Below are 20,855 nucleotides of genomic sequence, written 5' to 3' on the forward strand. Positions count from 1 at the left end.
TTTCATTTTTCCAATGTTGGGCAAATACAATTCTTCCTGCCGTTAGTACATGTAGTATTAAATATCTGCAATCTTTCTCATAATTAACTCCTATTATTCCTAACAAAAAAAGGGACGCGGTGGCTCAGTGGGACGCTGAGCTTGTCGATCAGAAGATCGGCAGTTTGGCGGGTCGAATCCAGAGTGCCGCGTAACAGAGTGAGCGCCTGTTACTTGTCCCAGCTTCTGCCAACCTAGCAGTTCGAAAGCACGTAAAAATGCAAGTAGAAAAATAGGGACCACTCTGGTGGGAAGGTAACAGCGTTCCGTGCGCCTTTGGCGTCTAGTCATGCCGGCCACATGACCACGGAGACGTCCTCAGACAAGCGCTGGCTCTTCGGCTTTGAAACGGAGATGAGCACCGGCCCCTAGAGTTGGAAATGACTAGCACGCAAGTGCGGGGGAACCTTTACCTTTACCTTTATTCCTAACAAAAATAATTCTGGTTTAAAGTCTATTTGTTTTTTAGTCATTTTCTCCAACCATAAATGTATTCATCCCAAAATCTTTTTGCTTTAGGGCATGACCACCAGATATGATAATGAATACCTGGTCTGTTTGCATTTCCAACAGTTGTTTGAAGTATTTTTAAACATTTTTGCTAATCTCACTGGTGTCATATGCCATCTGTAAAACATTTTATATAAGTTTTCTTTATATAAGAGCCTTGGTGGAGCAGTGGGCTAATGCCTCCTTAAGTAACACCAGCTGCCTGCAATTAGTGCAGGTTCGCATCCCACCAGGCTCAAGGTTGACTCAGCCTTCCATCCTTCCGAGGTAGGTAAAATGAGGACCCAGATTGTTGGGGGCAATAAGCTGACTTTGTAATAATGCCGCTTGGGTGTGTGTGTGAAAGCCCTAATAAGCAGGCATATACATAGAATGAAGGCTACTGCTAAGCTTGTAAGCCGCCCTGAGTCTTCGGAGCAGGGCGGGATATAAATGGAATTAAAATAAAAAATAAATAAATTCTAACCCCTTGCTCTCTGAAGTATGTAATCCAATTTCATTCATTTCCTTATTATTTTCCATGTAGACTGGAATTAAAATAAATAAATAAAAAATAAATATGCCACTGCTTTAGTTAATTTAATATTTCTTTCCCATAACTTTTGCCAATCTTCTAATTCTATATTATATCCAAAGTTCTTTGCCCATATCATTGTTTCTTTTACTTGTTCTTCCTCCATCTTTAAGCTTAACAGAAATCTATAGTTTCTTAATCAACTTTTCTTCTGTTTTTAGCAGCATCTGATCAAATTCTGTCTGTTTTTTTATAAAATCTCATTGTTTTAACATCTTTTTTAATATTTCATTTGAATTTGCAGATATGGCCACCATGCTAGACCAATATTTTGTTCTTGTAAATCTTGTCTGTCTTTCAATTTTCCTTCATTGTCCGAAATATCTTTATAAGTCACAACTTTATCGTAGTTAAAATTTGGGTATGCAAAAGCTTCCATTGTTGAAAGCCATTCGGGTATCTTAATATAAATTTTTTCTTTTATTTTTCCCCATTCTGAAAGGAGTGCATTCCTTATAAAATGGTTTTGAAAGTATCTATGTATTTTATTCTTCCCATACCACAGAAAGGCATGCCAACCAATCTGTAGGTCATGCCCCTCTAGGTGCAATAGTCTTTTGTCTCTAAGCATTATCCATTCTTTAAGCCGTGTTAAAATACTTGCTTGGTAGTATAACCTCCTGTCCGGCAGTCCACATCCTCCACTTTCTTTCGCTTCTTGTAGCATTTTCACTTTAATTCGTTTTTTTCCCCTTGCAGATAAATTTCAATATTATTGTATTCAGTTCATCAAAAAAGGCTTTTCCCAGCCTTACAGGAATCGTTTGAAATAAAGAGTATTTTTGGTAAGATATTCATTTTCACTGTTGCTATTCTCCCCAACATTGAAAGTTGGAAGTTTTTCCACTTTTCCAAATCCAATTTTATTTGTTTTAGCAGTTATCTTCTTTTATTGCTACACATCTTGCTGTTAGATAAATTCCAAAATATTTAACTTTTTTAACTATTTGAAGATTTATTTTTTTTGGTTAGTTTATTTTTTGGTTTTTCTGTTAAGATTCTTTGTTAGCACTTTAGTCTTTCCTCTGTTTATTGTCAACCCTGCCACTCCTCCAAATTTTTCTATTTTCTCCAGACGTTTGTTGCTTGTTTCCAAAGGATCTTCCAATAGGAAAACCAAATCATCTGCAAATGCTTGTAGTTTATATTTTTCATCTTTTATCTCCAGTCCTTTAATTTCTGTATCTTGTCTAATGTTTCTATTCAGTACTTCCAATGTTAGTGTAAATAGTAATGGAGATAGGGTCGTCCTCACATTTGAGAGAAGCTATGTTCTCCCAACCCATCCCACAAGAGTTAAGTTACTGTCGTATAAAGGAATCAGTCCTATAAAATCAAGCATTTCTGATAAAGGCTGAGCATTGTACAGTGATGAGCCACTGCAAATTGGGAGGACGTCACAGCTGTTACCAGGCACTGGCGTGGTGTGTCCTCCATAATGGCAAGTGGGCTGGGGCTGGGAGTGCTGTGTCCAACTAGTAGTGGTCCGAAGATACGTGCCAAGTTATGGCGGTCCATTCGACAATCAGGGCTCTGCATGACCCTATGGATGGAGAGAGGGATCCATGTAAGTACTAGCCCATGCTGCAGCAAAAGTCTTTCTGCTACATATCGCTAGCTGTGCCTAATAGGTATGTGATGGGAAAAGCTGTTTCACACACTACGATGAGGGATGTGAATTCACACATGAAGCCCAGTTTGATTCAAGGCTACAATCTAAACCTAGAAATCTTTCTTTTTCCTTTACAATATGGAAGATATCTACAGTTTGAATGAAAACCCATGCTTTTGCAATAGGGGATCATGAAGTCTGAATAAGTTTTAAAAGTTATAGATAGTCCTCGTTTAATGATGAATCACTTAACAATCCTTTGAAGTTATGAGGGCCTTGGAAAGGATAAAACACCTCTGGCTGCCATAAAACGTTGTGCTGCCCCCTCCCCTCCCAGTCATATGGCTGTATTTCAGGCATTTGGCAACCAGCGGTCATGTGATTGCAATTTGCTATGGTTTTTGCTGCTTTCCAGCAGAAAATGGCAAGAAAGGGTTATTTCATATGCTGGATTTACTTAACCACATAGTTTGCTTAATGACCACATGGTAGCCTTAGCCACTGTGACCCACTAAACAACTTCCCTGACTTATTACCAAAATTTCAAGCCCAGTTGTGGTTGTTAAGTGAGAACTATCTGTACTACTGTACATTCCCATTTTTTTTTTGTGGAAGAGGAAGTATTCACAATAGTCCAGCCTCTGAGCAACAGTAGGTATCGTAAATAACAGTAGGTATTGGTGGAGCAGTGGGCTAATGCCTCCTTAAGTAACACCAGCTGCCTGCAATTAGTGCAGGTTCGCATCCCACCAGGCTCAAGGTTGACTCAGCCTTCCATCCTTCCGAGGTAGGTAAAATGAGGACCCAGATTGTTGGGGGCAATTAAGCTGACTTTGTAATAATGCCGCTTGGGGTGTGTGCGAAAGCCCTAATAAGCAGGCATATACATAGAATGAAGGCTACTGCTAAGCTTGTAAGCCGCCCTGAGTCTTCGGAGAAGGGCGGGATATAAATGTAATAAAAATAAAAATAAATAAATAAATAACAATTATGCCTCAGTGTAATTTCAACAGCTATGATCACGATGGCAGGAAAGTACGAGATTTCATTTCAGTGAATCTAGAAAGCAAAAGATTGAGATAGGCTGAACTAGATATTGTGTCAGCTTCCATGAGCAACTGGTTTCGCAAGAAAAAAAAGTTTTAAAATGTGGCTCTCTGCCAAGTAGTTGGGCTAGTTCAGGGGTAGGCAACCTTGGCTCTTATATGACTCATGGACTTCAACTCCTAGAATTCTTCAGTCAGCATAGCTGACTGAGGAATTCTGGGAGTTGAAGTGCATGAGTCATAAAAGAGCCGAGGTTGCCTACCCCTGGGCTAGTTCTTTGCTTTAAAAATGTGTCTGATGGGGAGGAACAGATACCACTAAAATCTTAACATGCAATCCAGCTCAATGAGTTTACAGTTGTGAAAATAACAGCTACTGCATTGCAGATTGATCTAAATTAGCAGTGTTACTCTTCTGGCAAGACAGACAAAACACGTGTGCAAGTTGTGTTTGGTTATTTTGTAAAAGAGGATTACACCTTCACTGGAGAACTCGGAAGCTTCTAGAAGACAGGTGCAAGCTGGCAGAAAATTTTTCTTTTTCTGCATCAAGCAGGAAACCTGACTGGGTGGCCTGTAAATCCTCTCTCCCAGCTATCTGATACTAAGTTTCTCCTTTGCAAGCCTAAAGTTGTGCTCACCTATGCAGATGGAGCATGAGAAATGCTAGTGTGTCTCTATTAGTCGCAGGCAACTTCATGACAACGTGGCAGAGTTCAGTATGGCAGGCAGATTCATCCAGGATTTCTGAGTGGAAAGAAAGGGTGATGCGAATCCTTTATTCCTTTTTAAATTATCCAGAGTGCTCAGCCATTTAACGTCACTCCTTTTTCATGAATGACAATTTTTCCTAATGAAACTAGAATCACTTAATGTACCTTCATTGTACAGTGATCCAGGAAGAAACTAAAAGGTTTCCAAGAATCGAGCAATGTCAGGTACAAGAAATCAGGAATCAGGATAGACATCAAGAAGTAATAATAATAATAATATATAAAGTTGGAAGGGACCTTGGAGGTCATCTAGTCCAACCCCCTGCTCAGGCAGGAAACCCTATACCATTTCAGACAAATGGCTGTCCAGTCTCTTCTTAAAAACCTCCAGTGTTGGAGCATTCACCACTTCTGGAGGCAGGTTGTTCTACCGGTTAATTGTTCTAACTGTCAGGAAGTTTCTCCTTAGTTCTAGGTTGCTTCTCTCCTTGACTAGTTTCCATCCGTTGCTTCTTGTCCTGCCTTCATGCGCTTTGGAGAACAGCTTGACTCCCTCTTCTATGTGGCAGCCCCTGAGATATTGGAACACTGCTATCATGTCACCCCTCACCCTTCTCTTCATTAAACTACACATACCCAATTCCAGCAACCGTTCCCTATATGTTTTAGCCTCCAGCCCCCCAATCATCTTGGTTGCTCTTCTCTGTACCCTTTCTAGAGTCTCGACATCTTTTTTACATCGTGGTGACCAAAACTGGATGCAGTATTCCAGGTGTGGCCTTACCAAAGCATTGTAAAGTGGTATTAGTACTTCACTTGATCAAATAAACCACAGGTTTATTTCATGCTACCTCTACAAAAGAATCTGGTCTTCCAATACTTAAGGGGAATTGGCACCAGATAAAAGTCAACAGACTTCAAGGGTTGGGTGGGACTTAGGTCTCTTCCAGGGGCATAGAGACTCCAAACTGATGATGTATTTGATCCCCCACTCTCGGGCTCAGCTTGGTCGTATCCTACATCACCCATGTTCCCCTTGGTCACTTCCACTCCAGAGCTTTATCTGAGAATCCCATCCCAACTCACCTGCTGCCTGCAGGAAGGCAGAGTGCAGGCAAAAGGTAACTAACGGCTCTTTCAGATTCCTCAGGAAATTCTTGAGGATGCCACAGATCACGTGCACATCAGCCACAAGGTCGAGGGAAGGAAGAGCCTCTTGGGAAGACAGTAGTTTGTATTTCCATTCCCGCACGAGGGCTTCTGCTCCTGGCACTCTATACAGTCCAGCCTAGAGGTGAGCAAAAGGCCAGGGCAATAATTACAAGGATGTGGAACATCCACTGGAGTTGAGCCTAGGCATCAGTCAAAAATCAGAGTGCTATCCCCTCAGAGAGGGGGAAGGTGTCTAATTAAAGGAGAGAGGAAGTTATGAAGATCCTAAAGAGGTTCCTAGCAAATACAAGACAAAAATAAACGGCAGCTGCTGAAGAGAAACAGATTCACTAAATTCAAGGGCGGCGAAGAGCTGGATTTGATCCCTCAACGTACTTCAGAGCACAAGGAGAAAAATGCAACACCTGTTGGCAACTCTTTCATGGGGTGGTGTCTTTTCCAGAGATCACACAGCAGAGGTGGATTAAAAAACAGAGCACGATCAAGAGCACTGAAACATGAAAGGGAAAAAGATGAGAAACTGAAAGAGCTACACACACACACACACACACACATATATGTGTGTGTGTGTGTGTGTGTGTTTTTTCATAGATTTTCACGGGTATGTAGGTCTTGGCGTATTTGGGTCTTTTCCCGTGTAAGATTGAGAGTGTCTTGGCAACGTTTCAATGAGGTCCCACTCGTCATCTTCAGGCTGGTGTCTTCGGCTTTGTGCTTGTGCGAGCAAATATATATATATATATATATATATATATATATATATATATATATATATATATATATATATATATATATATATATATCTCACACACACACACACACACACACACACACACACACACATATATATATATATATATATATATATATATATATATATATATATATATAGAGAGAGAGAGAGAGAGAGAGAGAGAGAGAGAATAGAGAGAGCGGGGAAAACTTCTCAGGGTTTAGAGAATTTGATGTAGAGACCCACATTTTATAAACAACAAAATATCAATTGAAAGACTGTTTAAGGTAGTCATCAGAGGTCAGAAGCAATGGAGAAGGTCTAACGAAGGAGGGCTGATAGAACACATGTTCTCTCAAGCAGAGTAGACAATCACTTCTTCTGGACTGAATATCTATCTATTTTAATCAATTTTCTGTCAGCCCACCCCTCCCAGGTAATCCAGACAGCAAACACAACTAGATGAACTAATTCTATTTAATGGCAAGGCTACATTAACTTTAACACTACAAGTCCGAAGGCACAAATTTCCTGCCTCCACTTTGAACTGCTTGATCCCTTAGGGTTGGTCCTTCCTAACTTTTTTTCTCTGATCCTTAAAGCGACTGCAGCCTCTTGCCTCCTGTTTCCTAGGCAGCATTTCCTCTCCTCATTCTCCAGGGTCACCCGTATGTTCCATTACATTTTCAGTACAGTTAACACGATTCTTCTCCGCAAACATATTTAACAATTTCCACTCCCTATTACATTAAAAGCATACAATTTGAGAACACTTCTAAAACGTTGGATCCCATATACCTATTAAATCCAAAGGGCTAACCTAACTGTGTTGAGATACCCTAACTCTATAGTCAAATAGCTACAGCAGAGAATTCAATAAAGATTTTAAAAAATCACCAGGGAGTGGGAATTAAGTTTATCTGCAGAGCAAAGCAGACTATACTAAACTGAAGTTCCATCAACATTTCATAGCTGACTTTTGCCCACCTTTCCTCTGGATTCCACTTACCTCTCGCAGGCCACGTTTCTCTGTTTGAACCACACACAGAACCACAATGGGGGGCACCCGAGGTGGCTTGGAAGGCGCAAAATCAGCTAGTATACCCTGGGAAAGAGGTTACAAGCATGGGACAGACTTCAGAGATCTCTTCCTATTAGACTCAAGTCATCTCAATTCCCCAAAATGTTTCTACCTAGGCCACAGGTCGGCAACCCACGGCTCCAGAGCCGCATGTGGCTCTTTAAGCCATCTCCTGCAGCTCCCAGTCGCCCGGTGTGCACGCACCTCTCCAAACGGGCAGTGGTGCGCACACACCTCTCCGAACGGGCAGTGGCGCCGCCTTTTTGGAAAGCTGCCGCGGCCTGTTTTTAGAGCTGCCGCCTTGCTCTGAAGGTGGCAGGTCTGCAAACTGGCTGCGGCAGCTTTCCAAACTGGCAGCAGCAGGTCTGCAAATGGGTGGTGCCGCCGCCCGTTCAGGTGGAGGTGCGCGCACAGCTCTCCAAAGGTTTGGAGAGCTGCGCGTGCACCTCTCGGAACGGGCGGTGGCGCCGCCCTTTGGGAAAGCTGCTGAGGCCCGTTTGCAGCAACTCTGAAGGCAACAACTCTGCAAACAGACTATGGCAGCTTGCAGACCTACCGCCACCCAAACGGACGGTGGCAGGTCTGCAAACAGGTGGCGCCGCCGCCTGTTTGGAGAGTGGGAAGGTTTGGAGAGCTGCGTGCGCACCTCTCTGAACGGGCAGCGGTTTGGAGGTCCCGGGGGTGGCTCCAGCAGCGCCTGGGCTGAAGGCGCCCGTCACCAGGGAGACCCATCGTCGCACCCGTCGTCGCACATGTTTTTTGTGCATGCGCGTGCGCAGACACATGCACATGCATTTTTTGCGGCACCCACTTTTTTGTGTGTGTGATGGAACCAGTTCCGAGTGGCTCTTTTGCTTTTTCAGGTTGCCGACCCCTGACCTAGGCAATGCCTTCCCTCCAAATGGAGGGGTTGGGGAAATAAAAACAAATTTAAAGATATGCTGTTGTTGTGCCATCAGGTGGCAGCACTTAGCTGACCTTGGCTGATCTCAAGGAACGCTAAACAATCGTGGCACTGAAGATCACCAGGAAGTTCTAGGAAAAATTAAGCAGATTGTTGAAAAAAAAAAAGAAATCATCCCTGGTAAAGGGCTTCCACATTATTGCCAAGATATCTGCAGAGTTCAACTGCAGAGGTCATATAATCACCACTAGAAATTAAATTTGACTTGAGGATGACTTTGCCACTTTATGAGTTTCCTCACCTCTTTCACTCTGGAGTGGGCACCTGGCACACACTGTGAGGGACAGTGTTCCTTGCACTCTGGATGTACTAGAAGCTGACATGAGCAACATTTAAGCGCCATCCTCCCAAAGCAAAGCCGGGATTTGCACACGACACACCAGTCCAGGCGAATCACCTTGGCCAGAGGACAAGCAAGAGAAGGAAGAAAGGAGATGAATACAGCACAGCAAAAAGACGACGACATTGGGCCTGTATAGCTCTGGCTATTTCTAAAAATAGACATATCTAAACTGTAACCTTGCTCTTCAGCCCAATATTCCCTTTCTTCGAAATCTCAGAATCTTTGTGTTCTCTACACTTTGGAGAAAGCTGTCAAAGGAAAGCCTAGGTGAAGCTTACTTGTGAGCAATCCTTAAGTTACCCCTGAAGTAACAAAACACACAGGTCTTAAAGCCAAGCTAACGTTACCTTAGCTGTGCAGTTCTGGAAGTGAGTAGACATTTTCCCTTCAAAACCGCTAGTATAGAGACAACCTGGAATGATTGTAATAATCTAGTCCAGGTTTTTCAGACTGGGTGGGGGGTTCTACGAGAAGCTAAGGGGGGGGGAAAGGTTTAATTGAACACAGCCAGGGGCGTCATAGCAATTTTTCTAAGTGAAAAGCAACCACATCCCAGTCACTAAATACTGATTTGCTTAGTTTAAACATTAACCTTCACGTAATTGTAAATTCACGTCAGAAACCCTAATTCTGCATTGTAATAAGTAGTTTATTTTTTATTCTTAAAATAAGTGATTACCATTTTGGAAGCAAATTGGTGTTGTTGGAGTGGTGGCATTCCTGATGAATGAGTGAAGGCACCAATAGTTCCCCCTGAGGTAGGTCCAATGGCCTTGCGTCCAACATGGCTATTTTGTCCACCAGATTCATCAGTGCTGTTCCAGACAGAAGTGAGCTCTGTAAAGAAAAAGATCCACATTTAGCATGAGGTATATACACCAACCTACAACCTTCCCCTTGAGCACTAAGTCAGGGAACACAAGGACGATTAATCTGCCAAGCAGCAGAGGAGCGAGAGGGCAGACTGAATATTTGGCAAGATCTCAACATACATATGAAGTCCAGGATCCCATCGGTGAGGGTGCCCAGGAAGGAGACCCAAGCCACCAACCCTTTCCTCCTATATATAGTCACTGAAGTTGCAAAATTCTTAAGAGAACAAAAACTTTACACTTGAAATTGTTACTGGAGACTGACTCTTAAGCAGAGCTTACACACTGCACTAAACTACAACCTTGGGTTTACAACCCATAAGGTCAGGGTTCACACAACACACTTTTTCACTGACAAGCAAATAAACTCGTGACTGAATGACATACTGAATGACTGAATCCAATCACAGATATGATTTCAAGTTTGGATCCCCGTTTCTCTGCCTCTAGCTCAGCCTCACTTTCTTCCTTAAAAGGGGGGGGGGACAGTAGAAGGAAAGCAGAGAGTAAACAGGGCCTCTCCCATGAATGCAACTGCCCTGAATTACACCTAAACAATAAGAGATTATAAGGCTGCCCTTTCACATGCTGCCATTACCTCATTCATGGCTACAGTAACTTGGAAACACCCCTCAAATACAGATGAGAGGAAGGAAGTAACTTTCTTGCATAATTGTTAAACGTTCTGACAATACGCTTTCACTAATCTATTCAATTTCAATATGGGTTACCACAACCCCCCACCCCAAGGAAATGAAGGGGAATGGACACCTGAGTGCATGGAAATTGAACTATTTAGCTGGGATTGACAATTGGGTGCTAGAGCGTTGGGTGATAAACTGTGAGCAAGGCTTCGTCTGCCACCAATGGCTCTAGACTTCAAGGTCATCAGAGGTAATTCCTTCACCTAGAAAGAATTGGAATAGAGGAAAGGAAAGAAGGAAGATACGTGAAAAAAGGAACAGACAATAATCTCTTCAAACTGGAATGCAGATCCTTATATACATATCAGATTTCACATGGACAGAAATACAGGACTGGGTTTAATTTAATCAGTAAGATGTATAGGCTTGCAGGCCATAGTTGCACAAGTTGCAAGTTGCATAGCTCAACTTTTCCAAATAAAGAAGGCAAGGTTGTTACAACGTGTATGTGCAGGTAATGACACAATTAGACCTGACCAAACAAAGAAGTAGGGCCCAAACTAACATATATGTGTCTAAATTGAGTGGATTGAGTAGAGAAGAGGAACCTGGTTGATAAGAACCATAAACAGCTCTTGGATTATCTTGGAGGAAGCACAAAGCTCTTATCGGGATAGACCACATGGTTGCCAGAGGAACACTGCAGAAGACCCCAGATGGGCTGCTAAGAATGAACCAATCACCAAGCTTGATGCTGAAAGATGGGCTTTATAGCCTAGTGATCTTACCATTCAGGAGTTAAGTGGGCTATCATTTTCACTTGAGCCTCCCTTACCTTATTTGATGTCATATTTAAATCCCTGCTTTGCAACATCACATTATCTAATTTCTTTGCACAGCTATTTAATGAAATAACAGGCTTAAGTTGGTAATGGCAAGAATTAGCAGTCTGCATCTTGGATACCTTCTCATTCATGCATCATTGACAGATACGTACGCTGTTAGTAAATGTTTCAGAAGACTGTGAGTGCTTGGCTGCTACTGCTGGCCGAACCAGGGGAGCCAAGGAGAAACGCTGGATGGAAAGAAAAAAAAAACCCTATAAGCATGAGAACCACGTGAGTTTATTACAGGGAAGTATAAACATTTTGTTTCTTTTATCCCACAAAACATTGTTAGGTAAAAAAATTGGTGTAGATGTCAAACTTTTCAGAGATTTGAATTAAAATTATAATTAAAATAATAGAGTTCGAAGGGACCTTATAGGTCATCTAGTCCATCCCCACCCCTCTGCCCAAGTAGAAGACCCTACATCATTTCTGGCAGATGGCAGCCCAGTCTCTTCTTGAAAGTTTCCAGTGATGAAACAACATCTGAAGGCAAACTGTTCCATTGGTTGATTGTTCTCACTGTCAGAAAATTTCTCCTTCATTTCTAGGTTGAATCTCTCCTTGATCACTTTCCACCCGTTATTCCTTGTCTGGCCTTCAGGTGCTTTGGAAAATAGGTTGATCCCCCTCCTCCCTGTGACAGCCCCTCAAATATTGGAACACTGCTATCAGGTCTCCCCTGGTCCTTCTCTTCACTAGACTAGCCACGCCCAGTTCCTGCAACCGTCCCTTCATATGTTTTAGTCTCCAGTCCCCTAATCATCTTTGTTGCTCTTCTCTGCACTTTCTCTAGAGTCTCAACATCTTTTTTATAGTGTGGAGACCAAAACTGGTTGCAGTATTCTAGGTGTGGTCTTACTAAGGCTTTATAGAGTGGTATTAGTGCTTCATGTGATTTTGATTGAATCCCTCTGTTAGTGCAATTTAGGATTGCACTAGCTTTTCTGGATGCTGCTGCATACTGTTGGCTCATATTTAATTGATTGTCCACTAAGACTCCAAAATCCCTCTCACAGTTACTGCTATTAAGTCTGGTTTCACTCAATCTATATGTTTAGTCTTCACTTTTCTTACCTAAGTGTAAGACTTTACTTTTCTCTACACTGAATTTAATTTTGTTTGATAGGGCCCAGTGTTCAAGTCTGTCAAGATCCATCTGGATCTTGAGCCTATCATCTAGGGCACAGGTCGGCAACCCGCGGCTCCGGAGCCGCATGCGGCTCTTTAAGCCGTCTCCTGCGGCTCCCAGTCGCCCCGTGCACGCGCACCTCTCCGAACAGGAAGTGGTACGCACGCACCTGTCCGAACGGGCGGCGGTTTGGAGGTCCTGGGGGTGGCTCCGGCGGCGCCCGGGCTGAAGGTGGTGCCGCAACCCAGCGCCCGTCACCAGGGAGACCCGTCGCCATGCAGGTGCCTCCCGTTTTGCGCATGCACAAAACATTTTGTTTTATGCGCGTGCGTGGATGCATACACACGCACTTTTTGTGGCTCCTACTTTTTTGTGTATGTGATGGAACCGGTTCCGAGTGGCTCTTTTGCTTTTTCTGGTTGCCAACCCCTGATCTAGGGTGTTGGCTATTCCTTCCAGGTTAGTATCATCTGCAAATTTGATAAGTTCCCCTTCTATTCCCTCATCTAAGTCATTTATGAAGATATTGACAAGTACTGGGCTAAGACAGAATCTTGTGGTACCCCACTGCTTATTTCCCTCCATGTAGACGTAGTACAATTAAGGGCTACTCAATGAGTACAGTTTGTCAGCCAGTTTCAAATCCATCTGATGGTGATGCTATCTATCCTACTTTTTTTCTAGCTTTCCAAGAAGTAGGTTGTGCTCTACTTTGTTGAATGCCTTACTGAAGTCAACTAATTTAGTCATTTGAAGTTAAAAACATTGCGGTTACACACATGTACAAAATTCTGCCTCCCCCTGTCTAGCAATAGTGCATTTGTAAGCTGCTGAGAGTTGTTTGATTGTGGCAGGAGACAAGACAAACAAACAAATAAATGTTTTGCCATGGCATCTTCACTTACCACTCTGTTTTTGCTTTTGACAGATCTGATCATCCCTACATCCTTGAAGACAAATAAACAAAAAAAAGAAGCTTAAGGGAGGACATGGAAATATGTTATTCACAAGTTATTTATAATAACAATCATTTCTAAACTTGAGTTTGCAGGCTTCCTCCTCCTTCAAATTTTGTTTTACACCATATATGCAGCATTTTGGAAGCACAAGAAGACTCTAGCTACCTACCACCTCAGACGTATATCAATTCCCTAGTACTTTCACTGGCACAAATTGCTTCCAATGGCTAACATACATAGGTGGGGCTTAATTTAGCACACATCACACACATTCTAGAAGCCTCAATAAATAATTGTTTTAATTTTACTGTCTGGAATAGTAACTGTTTTGAATAGTATAGTAATATTTATTTCATTTCAGTTTGGCAGCTTACATTAAAATTATGTTGTTAAACGTAACCCATACTTTACAATGAAGTATACTGGAAATCGCAAGCATGGGATTCAAGTAAATCGGTTTGAAATTAAAATTGCTTTCCCATTCCTGACATCACTGGCTCATAAGAAAAATTCTTCCACCAACCTTCCTTTTTCCCCATCCTTAGTCTTTTCCCTTATTTTTTTCAATAGATACATGCTAAGTTATTTAACATTCAAAGGGAGAAAGATTTGGATCATCGTATCACCATATTTCACATACTTTTATACAGATCTGAGTCAGAATTGGCAGTGCAATGGATTTTGGAGATTAGAATCATAATTAGTATCAAGCACTGTAGCAAACTTCCCAGATCAGATTCTTTCCCTTACATGTAGACTAAAGGATCCTCCTCATGGCCACGTTAATGGGAATTCCTGCAGTTTCCTGAATTGCATCAGTATAATCTGCACTTCTGTAATGGATAACCTCTAAACTCAGGGCTTTTTTTCTCATAGAACGCTCAGAATGGACTTCCGGTACCTTTTTTGGATGGAACCTTGTAGGGTAGGCAAAGCGGGTTGTATGACATGTGTGAGTTCCAGCACCTTTTTCTTTTACAAAAAAAGCACTGTCTAAACTACTTTAGGAACCAGACTTATAAGCAATTCTTTACAGTTGTGTTACAATGCAAGACAATGTATTGTTAGTGATTGGTATATATTCCTCTGGTTTTGTTTTCTGCCCCAAATAGCATCACCAGTCAGTAGCAGAATTCACCACTAATCACTCTCCTTAATATATAGTGAGATAGACTTGGGCAAACATGGGCAGGTGCTTAACAGGGAGGCTTTGGTGCCTAAGTGAGAAGTTCCTGGTTCAGAGACGGTCTGTGTCAGCAGCCTGCACTTGAACTATTCCCGAATAAGATTTTCTGGAAGGCAGGTAAACCCCAGTCCAAACATTTAGCCTAGCAGATTAGTCAACGGATAGAGGTGGGGTGTGAAATGAAGTGGGAGGGAGCTTGCAGGCACAGAGAACCTGATAACCATGCCAATCTTCTGCCCCACTATTTGAGTCCATCAATCAAATGGACTCTTGTTGGAGACAGATCTATCAGTCTTTAAAGTAGATCTCAGAAATCAACCAAGTGACAGATCACAGAGACAATGTATCGGGAGCACAAGTATACTTTCTTCTAGGAGGGCAATTCAGAAATAAACCTCCATTTGAGCATGTGCAAGAAATAGGCAGGGATAGCGACGCCCATCCTATAGCGCCCTGTGCAGTAACTCAGTAGGCAGTGAGGAGTGGAAGGAGAAGGTTGTGTTGCAGTTGACTTGTCCGCTAGATCAATTGAAAATGAACCCTGCCATAGAAAATCCCGCCAAATGTGAAGTGTGTGCAATAATACGTTTGCTGTGTGTGGAAAAACTTTCAGCAGCTGCGATTCTTTGCAAACTATGTAATGTTTATGGACCAAACGTGATGAGTGAAGATGTCGTACATCAATGGTGTCGCATGTTTAAAGATGGATGAACTAATGTGCACAATGAGACAAGAAATGGCTATCCATTTGTTGTCAGCAATGAAGTTCATGGAGCGTGGTATGACCATCAGTTCAGAAGTCTACTGTGAAACATTATGAAAACTCAGTTGAGCCACCCATAACAAGCTTCGGGGCATGCTGACTTCTGGTGTGGTGTTGGTTCACAATAATGCTCGCCTGCACACCGCCAGATGCACCCAAGAACTTTTGAAGCAGTTCAGTTGGGATGTTTTTGATCACACACACACATACACCCCTATAGCCCAGATTTGGTGCCGAGCGACTACCACCTCTTCAGGTACATGAAACAGTGGCTTGCATCACATTGCTTCAACGATAACAATGCACTTCATGATCCTGTTACAGGGTGGCTTTATTCCCAGGCGGGAGATTTTTTCTGCAGAAGGAATTTCAAACCTTGTAAGACGTTATGACCAGTGCCTCAATTTGAATGGTGATTATGTCAAAAAGTAATGTAAAGTTGTAGTTTTCTAATCTGTATAATAAAAGTTCTGTATCTGCGAGTTTCTGTCATTGATAATCAAATGGAGGTTTATTTCTGAATTGCCCTCATATTTCACACCAGGGCCTTCTATTGCAGAGGTCCCCAACCTTTTGGGCATCAGGGACCGGTGCAGTGGAGAAAGGTTTTTCCGCAGACCAGAGGGGGTGTGGTTTTGCGTATTGCCTGCATCCTGCGGATGGGGCTTTGCTTGTTTGTGCAGACTGGTTGCTGGCATGCCGCGGACCAATGCTGGTCCATGGACTGGGGGCTGGGGACTCCTGTTCTATTGCACCTGCAACCTCCTTCCCAAGCTGGAAGAAAATCTGGCAGACTCTTGTCAATTTCAACCCAGACCTTGACTATGTCAAATCTCTATCTCCTAAAAGGGAATAGCAGGAGCCATGAATGGTTGTGTCCAGGGACATCTAGAAGTATGGCATGGAGCAACAAAATGAAATTCACTCCCGGTAATAAAATCGGTAAAAAGCAGAGCCACACAAAAGCCTTCAACCTTGTTAATTTGCTTTCCCCCAACACCAAAGTCTTGTGGCATCAAAGACTTGAACCACTCAGAGTTGCTGGGACTTGAGTAGCATACATAACAACAATGATTACAAAAGACTGCAGATAACCATCTACTTTATCAAATGCACTGGTGCTATCTTGAGAAGAAGAAAAATCTCTCCACACCAGAGGCAATGATTGAGATAGTTGGGAGTGAAACCAGAGGTCAGAAAGAAATGAAATGTAACACATAATAAAAATTATGGCCACACACATCAGGCAGTTAGTGGCTGGATCCAGGCTTTCATGCATGGATGTGTTTGCTCATGGAATGCAGTAAGAAACTTTACTCCCTGTTTAATCCATGAAAAATCTATGAACAACTCCCGATGAATGTTTTTGTGGCAGAATCAATCCTTCAATTTTGTGTTACTAGTCTTCTTCTCTTCACACATCACATATGCATATTTCTTTTTTTATAATGACACTCACTGTGTGCAATACAGTGGACTGCATTAGCTGCATTAAAGTGTCCTTGTGCATTTTCTTTGTGATCCATTTGTAGGCTCTGATATCCTACTGGAAGGAATCCTTATGTGCTACCTTGTCAATGAACATTTGAACAGAATAATGATTTCTCAGGAGACCTGCTTCTAACACATTTCTCCAACTCTGAAAAGCTTGGCAAGCCCTTTTACTTCTCCCATGTTGAGCTTGAAAGAAAGGCATGAAACTTACAACTTCCTTGTCTGCATGGTCAAAACTGATGGCAGATAGAATTGAGGTATCAGGTTCTTCTGTTGCACACATCCCCCTGGGAAAGTACATCAGAGTGGATGCAAAATGAGTATCTAGCTAGGTTTCATTTGTTTTCCCAGTCCCACTTAAGCACAGCTCAAATGATAATTACAGAATGATAAAATGCAATGAATAGTGCTACTACCCCCCACCCCCCCAAATTCAGGGCAGGGATCTTCTACTACAACATTCCTGACAAATGGCTACCCAGCTTTTTTTCTTTCCAGGATTCTGGGGGAGACAGAAGCATCAACTTCCCATCGTCCAGTGCGCTCCCACAGAGAGGGCCTCCTTGGGGTGCCGTCGGTCAAAGAGTGTCGACTGGCAGCCCCCAGGGGGAGGGCGTTCTCTGTGGGCGCGCCAGACCTTTGGAACCATTTACCGGTTGAGCTCCGGATGGCTCCTGACCTTCGCTCCTTCCGACGTGACCTAAAAACATACTTATTTGAACAAGCTAGCCTGGTCTGATGGGTTTCGGGGTATTTTAAATATTATTGTACTAATTTATTGGATTTGGGCTGCAGTATTTAATTTTGTTTTTAACTTTTGTATATTGTATTTTTATTGTATTGCCCTGTACACTGCCCTGAGTCCTTCGGGAGAAGGGCGGTATAGAAATTAAATTAAATAAAAATAAAATAAATTTATACTTTTTAAAAGAACAATATCATAGATCTGAGAATCTATGCTTAAATCAGACCTTCTTCCTCATGATACGTAGAAGAAATCCAGGAAAAAAGCGTGGCCCCTGGCTGATCTATCCAGTGAGGATACTGAGAAGACCCAAGATAAAATATCTGAGTGGTTTTTTTTAAGTCTTGCTCAGTTATGTGCATGCATTCAAGCAAACATTTCTAACAAAAAGTGGGCAGCACTACCCGTACATTTCTACTTGCTTCTCCTCTATCATGGAAAAACCAGGGAAATATTTTAAAAAAAATCTATTAAGCTAAAACACAACAACTGATTATAAATTTAATCAAATGCTATGTAACAGGGGTCTCCAACCTTGGCAACTTTAAGACAAGGTTGGAGACCCCTGCTATAGAAGGTCCATGTGTCAATTTATTCCTTCTTGATCTCTGAATTTCCCTCCTTTGTCACTGGTACTTATATTACAGAGTTGTGCCAGAGAGAATGGAGATAAGCCATTACAATTAATTTTAATACTTATAAAAATATATAGTATACATGGAATGCGATTCTATGTGGTTCTGCAGCATTCCAGGCAGCACTGAATTACTTTGATTCCTCTCTACAGGGTTGGAGATGGAGCGCCAATCTCAGAGAGGAAGATCTAATGCCAGATGGTCTTCCTACCTCCCTGTAGTTCCCATATCTGGTGATTTTGAAGGGAATACCTGACTTGGAAAACTCTCAAGGAACAGGGCTGCACGATGGGCAAGAGGGAATGAGGTTCTTCAATGGTCCATCATGTCTCTGATCCAGTGGAAAGTTCCAATCATCCATTGGGCAGATTGCAATAATTTTCTTTATGTTGCTTGCAACTGGAGAAATCCCAGAAGAGGATGGACAAATAAACATTCCCCATCCAGAGCACCAGGTGTGCCAGAGTCATCCCAAACTGGAACACTTCAAATTTAGTTCAAGTATTTTAATGTACAATGTTTCTTATGGAGACAAACTATATCACTTTTTCCAGGGCAGATTCTGCATTGCTTATAGGAAGGTCTGGGGATCATAATTCTTGTGTAAGGTTGCATGCACAAGAATGCCACATCAAAGCCTTTTAACTGAAGCGTGGTCTTCTAACACTCACTGTTTTCTAGGCAGAGGGCTACTGTGGTTGAAACGCAGCTTCTCAACAGTGGCCAGGTCTGCGTGTTGATCTTCAGTGAGGGGACTGATCTGTGGGTCCTCTGTGAGGTATTTATAGATAAGCTGCAGTTTGCATTCCTGGGAGAGAAGAGAACAAAGAAATCCTCTTAGTGAAAAGAATGAAATGATGCTCAAGAGAGCATCTGGCAACTGAAACAAGGTTTAAGCCTGGGTGTTCTCTCGGGACTTGCACTGATAGAAGATCAATTATCTATTCTCACCTGGAACGAATGATCAGGATTACATTAACTTTACATCAATGTTTTATTCAGAGCCATCAGAATAAATTAGATTAAACTAGGATTCAAGTTTAATTAGGACAGTATCCCAGGTCACGTTGATTCCCTTCTACTAAAGGAAAGTATCTGAATCTGAGATTTCTCTTGTGAATTCCCTACTACATAGTTGTTTTTGAACCAGCTCCCAAGGAGGAGTCTGGAACATGAGCCATTTGGGCAGAATTGAGGACCAGCCCAATTCCAAAGCCCTTTGTAAAGCCACCCAAACAAAAGGTAAACTTAGACCACTTGAGAGCAGGTAGAAATTTATTTATTTATTTATTTATGATAAGACAAGCAAATCATGTTGGAGAGGACTTTTTCTCAAAAGAAAACAAGAGGGGCGAACATTGTACTTTCCTACTTCTGCTCTGATAACAGCAGGCTGTTTGAATCTATCAGAGTACCCCAACCACATTTAGAACTATCCCGCCAGGGATTTTTTATCTTGGATGCTGTTCACTGCTGCAAAGCTGCCTAGCATTCACCAGGTTGGCAACTGTTTCTCAGGAAATATACATTTCTGCCCTGAGAAGAAATGCTTAATTCAGCAGGTAGTAAAAAAATAATAATAAAATAAAGAAGAAATGCCACCATCCTTCTCAAACCCTAACCCTCTCCAGGTAGAAAAGTTTTTGTCAATTTAGAAAATACAGAGTATGGGAGTTTGCTCCAATGCAATGTAGTAGGGATTAGCAGAGAGGATGTTGAGGAAGGGGTATGCCTAAAGGGTATGTGGTGGCAGTGTATGGCACACCAAAGAGAAAATGAACCTAGGGAATTGAACATGGAGGACTTCTGAGGGAGAAGGGGGGAGCCTTCCAAATGTCATCCTATGGGAGCAGCTTTGTGTCCTGGTTCAGGCTGAAAAGGCCAATGAAGTGAATCCACTAGAGCAGAGGTGTCAAACTCAATTTCTTTGAGGGCCGCATCAGCATTGCAGTTGCCCTCAAGGGGCTGGGTGGGTAGGGCCAGGGTGGGCGTGGCCTACTGGGTGGGCATGGCTAGAGTGTGTATGGCCTACTGGATGGGCATGGCCAGCTCTACATCATTCGCATCAAGGGTGCCTATGGGGGCCTGGGCAGGAGTGGGACAGATCTGAGGGTCTTTGGCAGAAGGAGGGTCTCTGGGCCAGGGCCAAGGCAGTGGGGGCCGTTCCCTCACTGTTTCCAGGATAGCTTTGCGGGCCACATGAAACCACTTCGCAGGCCGCATCCGGCCCCCGGGCCTTGTATTTGACATGTCTGCACTAGAGACACTGCAATCTCTAACATACAACTTTATTAGGTATAGCATGCTGGCACAGTAAAAGGAATTCCAGCTCTGGCAATATGGCAGGAAAAAGATAGTTAAAAGAGTAAAACCTTCCCTCCCCTCTCAGACAGTTCAGGTCACCTTGTCCAATTAGTCTTTGAAAGGTTGCTATGGGAAAACCTGTTCGCCAAAACATTTCTTCAGTGACCTTGACTCTCACCGTGATAGAAACCACCTATGAATTCCAAAATCTTTCCCCCTCCCCCGCCATACCTGTAGGCAAGCTAGAAGCATCATGGCAGTTCTAATGCAAGGGGTATTCATAGCTTGACACTTGTTGCTCTAGTCTAGACCAGAGGTGGGGAATGATGGCCCCTTTATGACTTGTGGACTTCCAACTCCCAGAATTCCTGAGCCAGCATGGCTGACTCAGGAATTCTGAGAGCTGAAGTCTACAAGTGATAAAAGGGCCATCCTTCCCCACTCCT

At 42.6% G+C, this 20,855-nt stretch overlaps 1 protein-coding gene across 1 annotated transcript in view; it reads right to left on the reverse strand.

Moving 5' to 3' along the window:
• The window catches only part of LOC310642443 (rac GTPase-activating protein 1-like), a gene marked incomplete at its 5' end in the record, with an annotated part of 47,353 nt that overhangs the window by 17,990 nt on the left and 8,508 nt on the right, over positions 1-20,855 (reverse strand). Inside the window, 7 exons of the mRNA XM_083366166.1 lie at positions 2,534-2,666; positions 4,423-4,528; positions 5,581-5,782; positions 7,410-7,505; positions 8,687-8,842; positions 9,468-9,625; positions 18,799-18,913. Coding sequence (XP_083222292.1) covers positions 2,534-2,666; positions 4,423-4,528; positions 5,581-5,782; positions 7,410-7,505; positions 8,687-8,842; positions 9,468-9,625; positions 18,799-18,913 — 966 coding nt within the window. The remainder of the gene's footprint in view (positions 1-2,533; positions 2,667-4,422; positions 4,529-5,580; positions 5,783-7,409; positions 7,506-8,686; positions 8,843-9,467; positions 9,626-18,798; positions 18,914-20,855) is intronic.

This window comes from Vipera ursinii, assembly GCF_947247035.1.
Source record: "Vipera ursinii genome assembly, chromosome: 1".
Taxonomy (NCBI): domain Eukaryota; kingdom Metazoa; phylum Chordata; class Lepidosauria; order Squamata; family Viperidae; genus Vipera; species Vipera ursinii.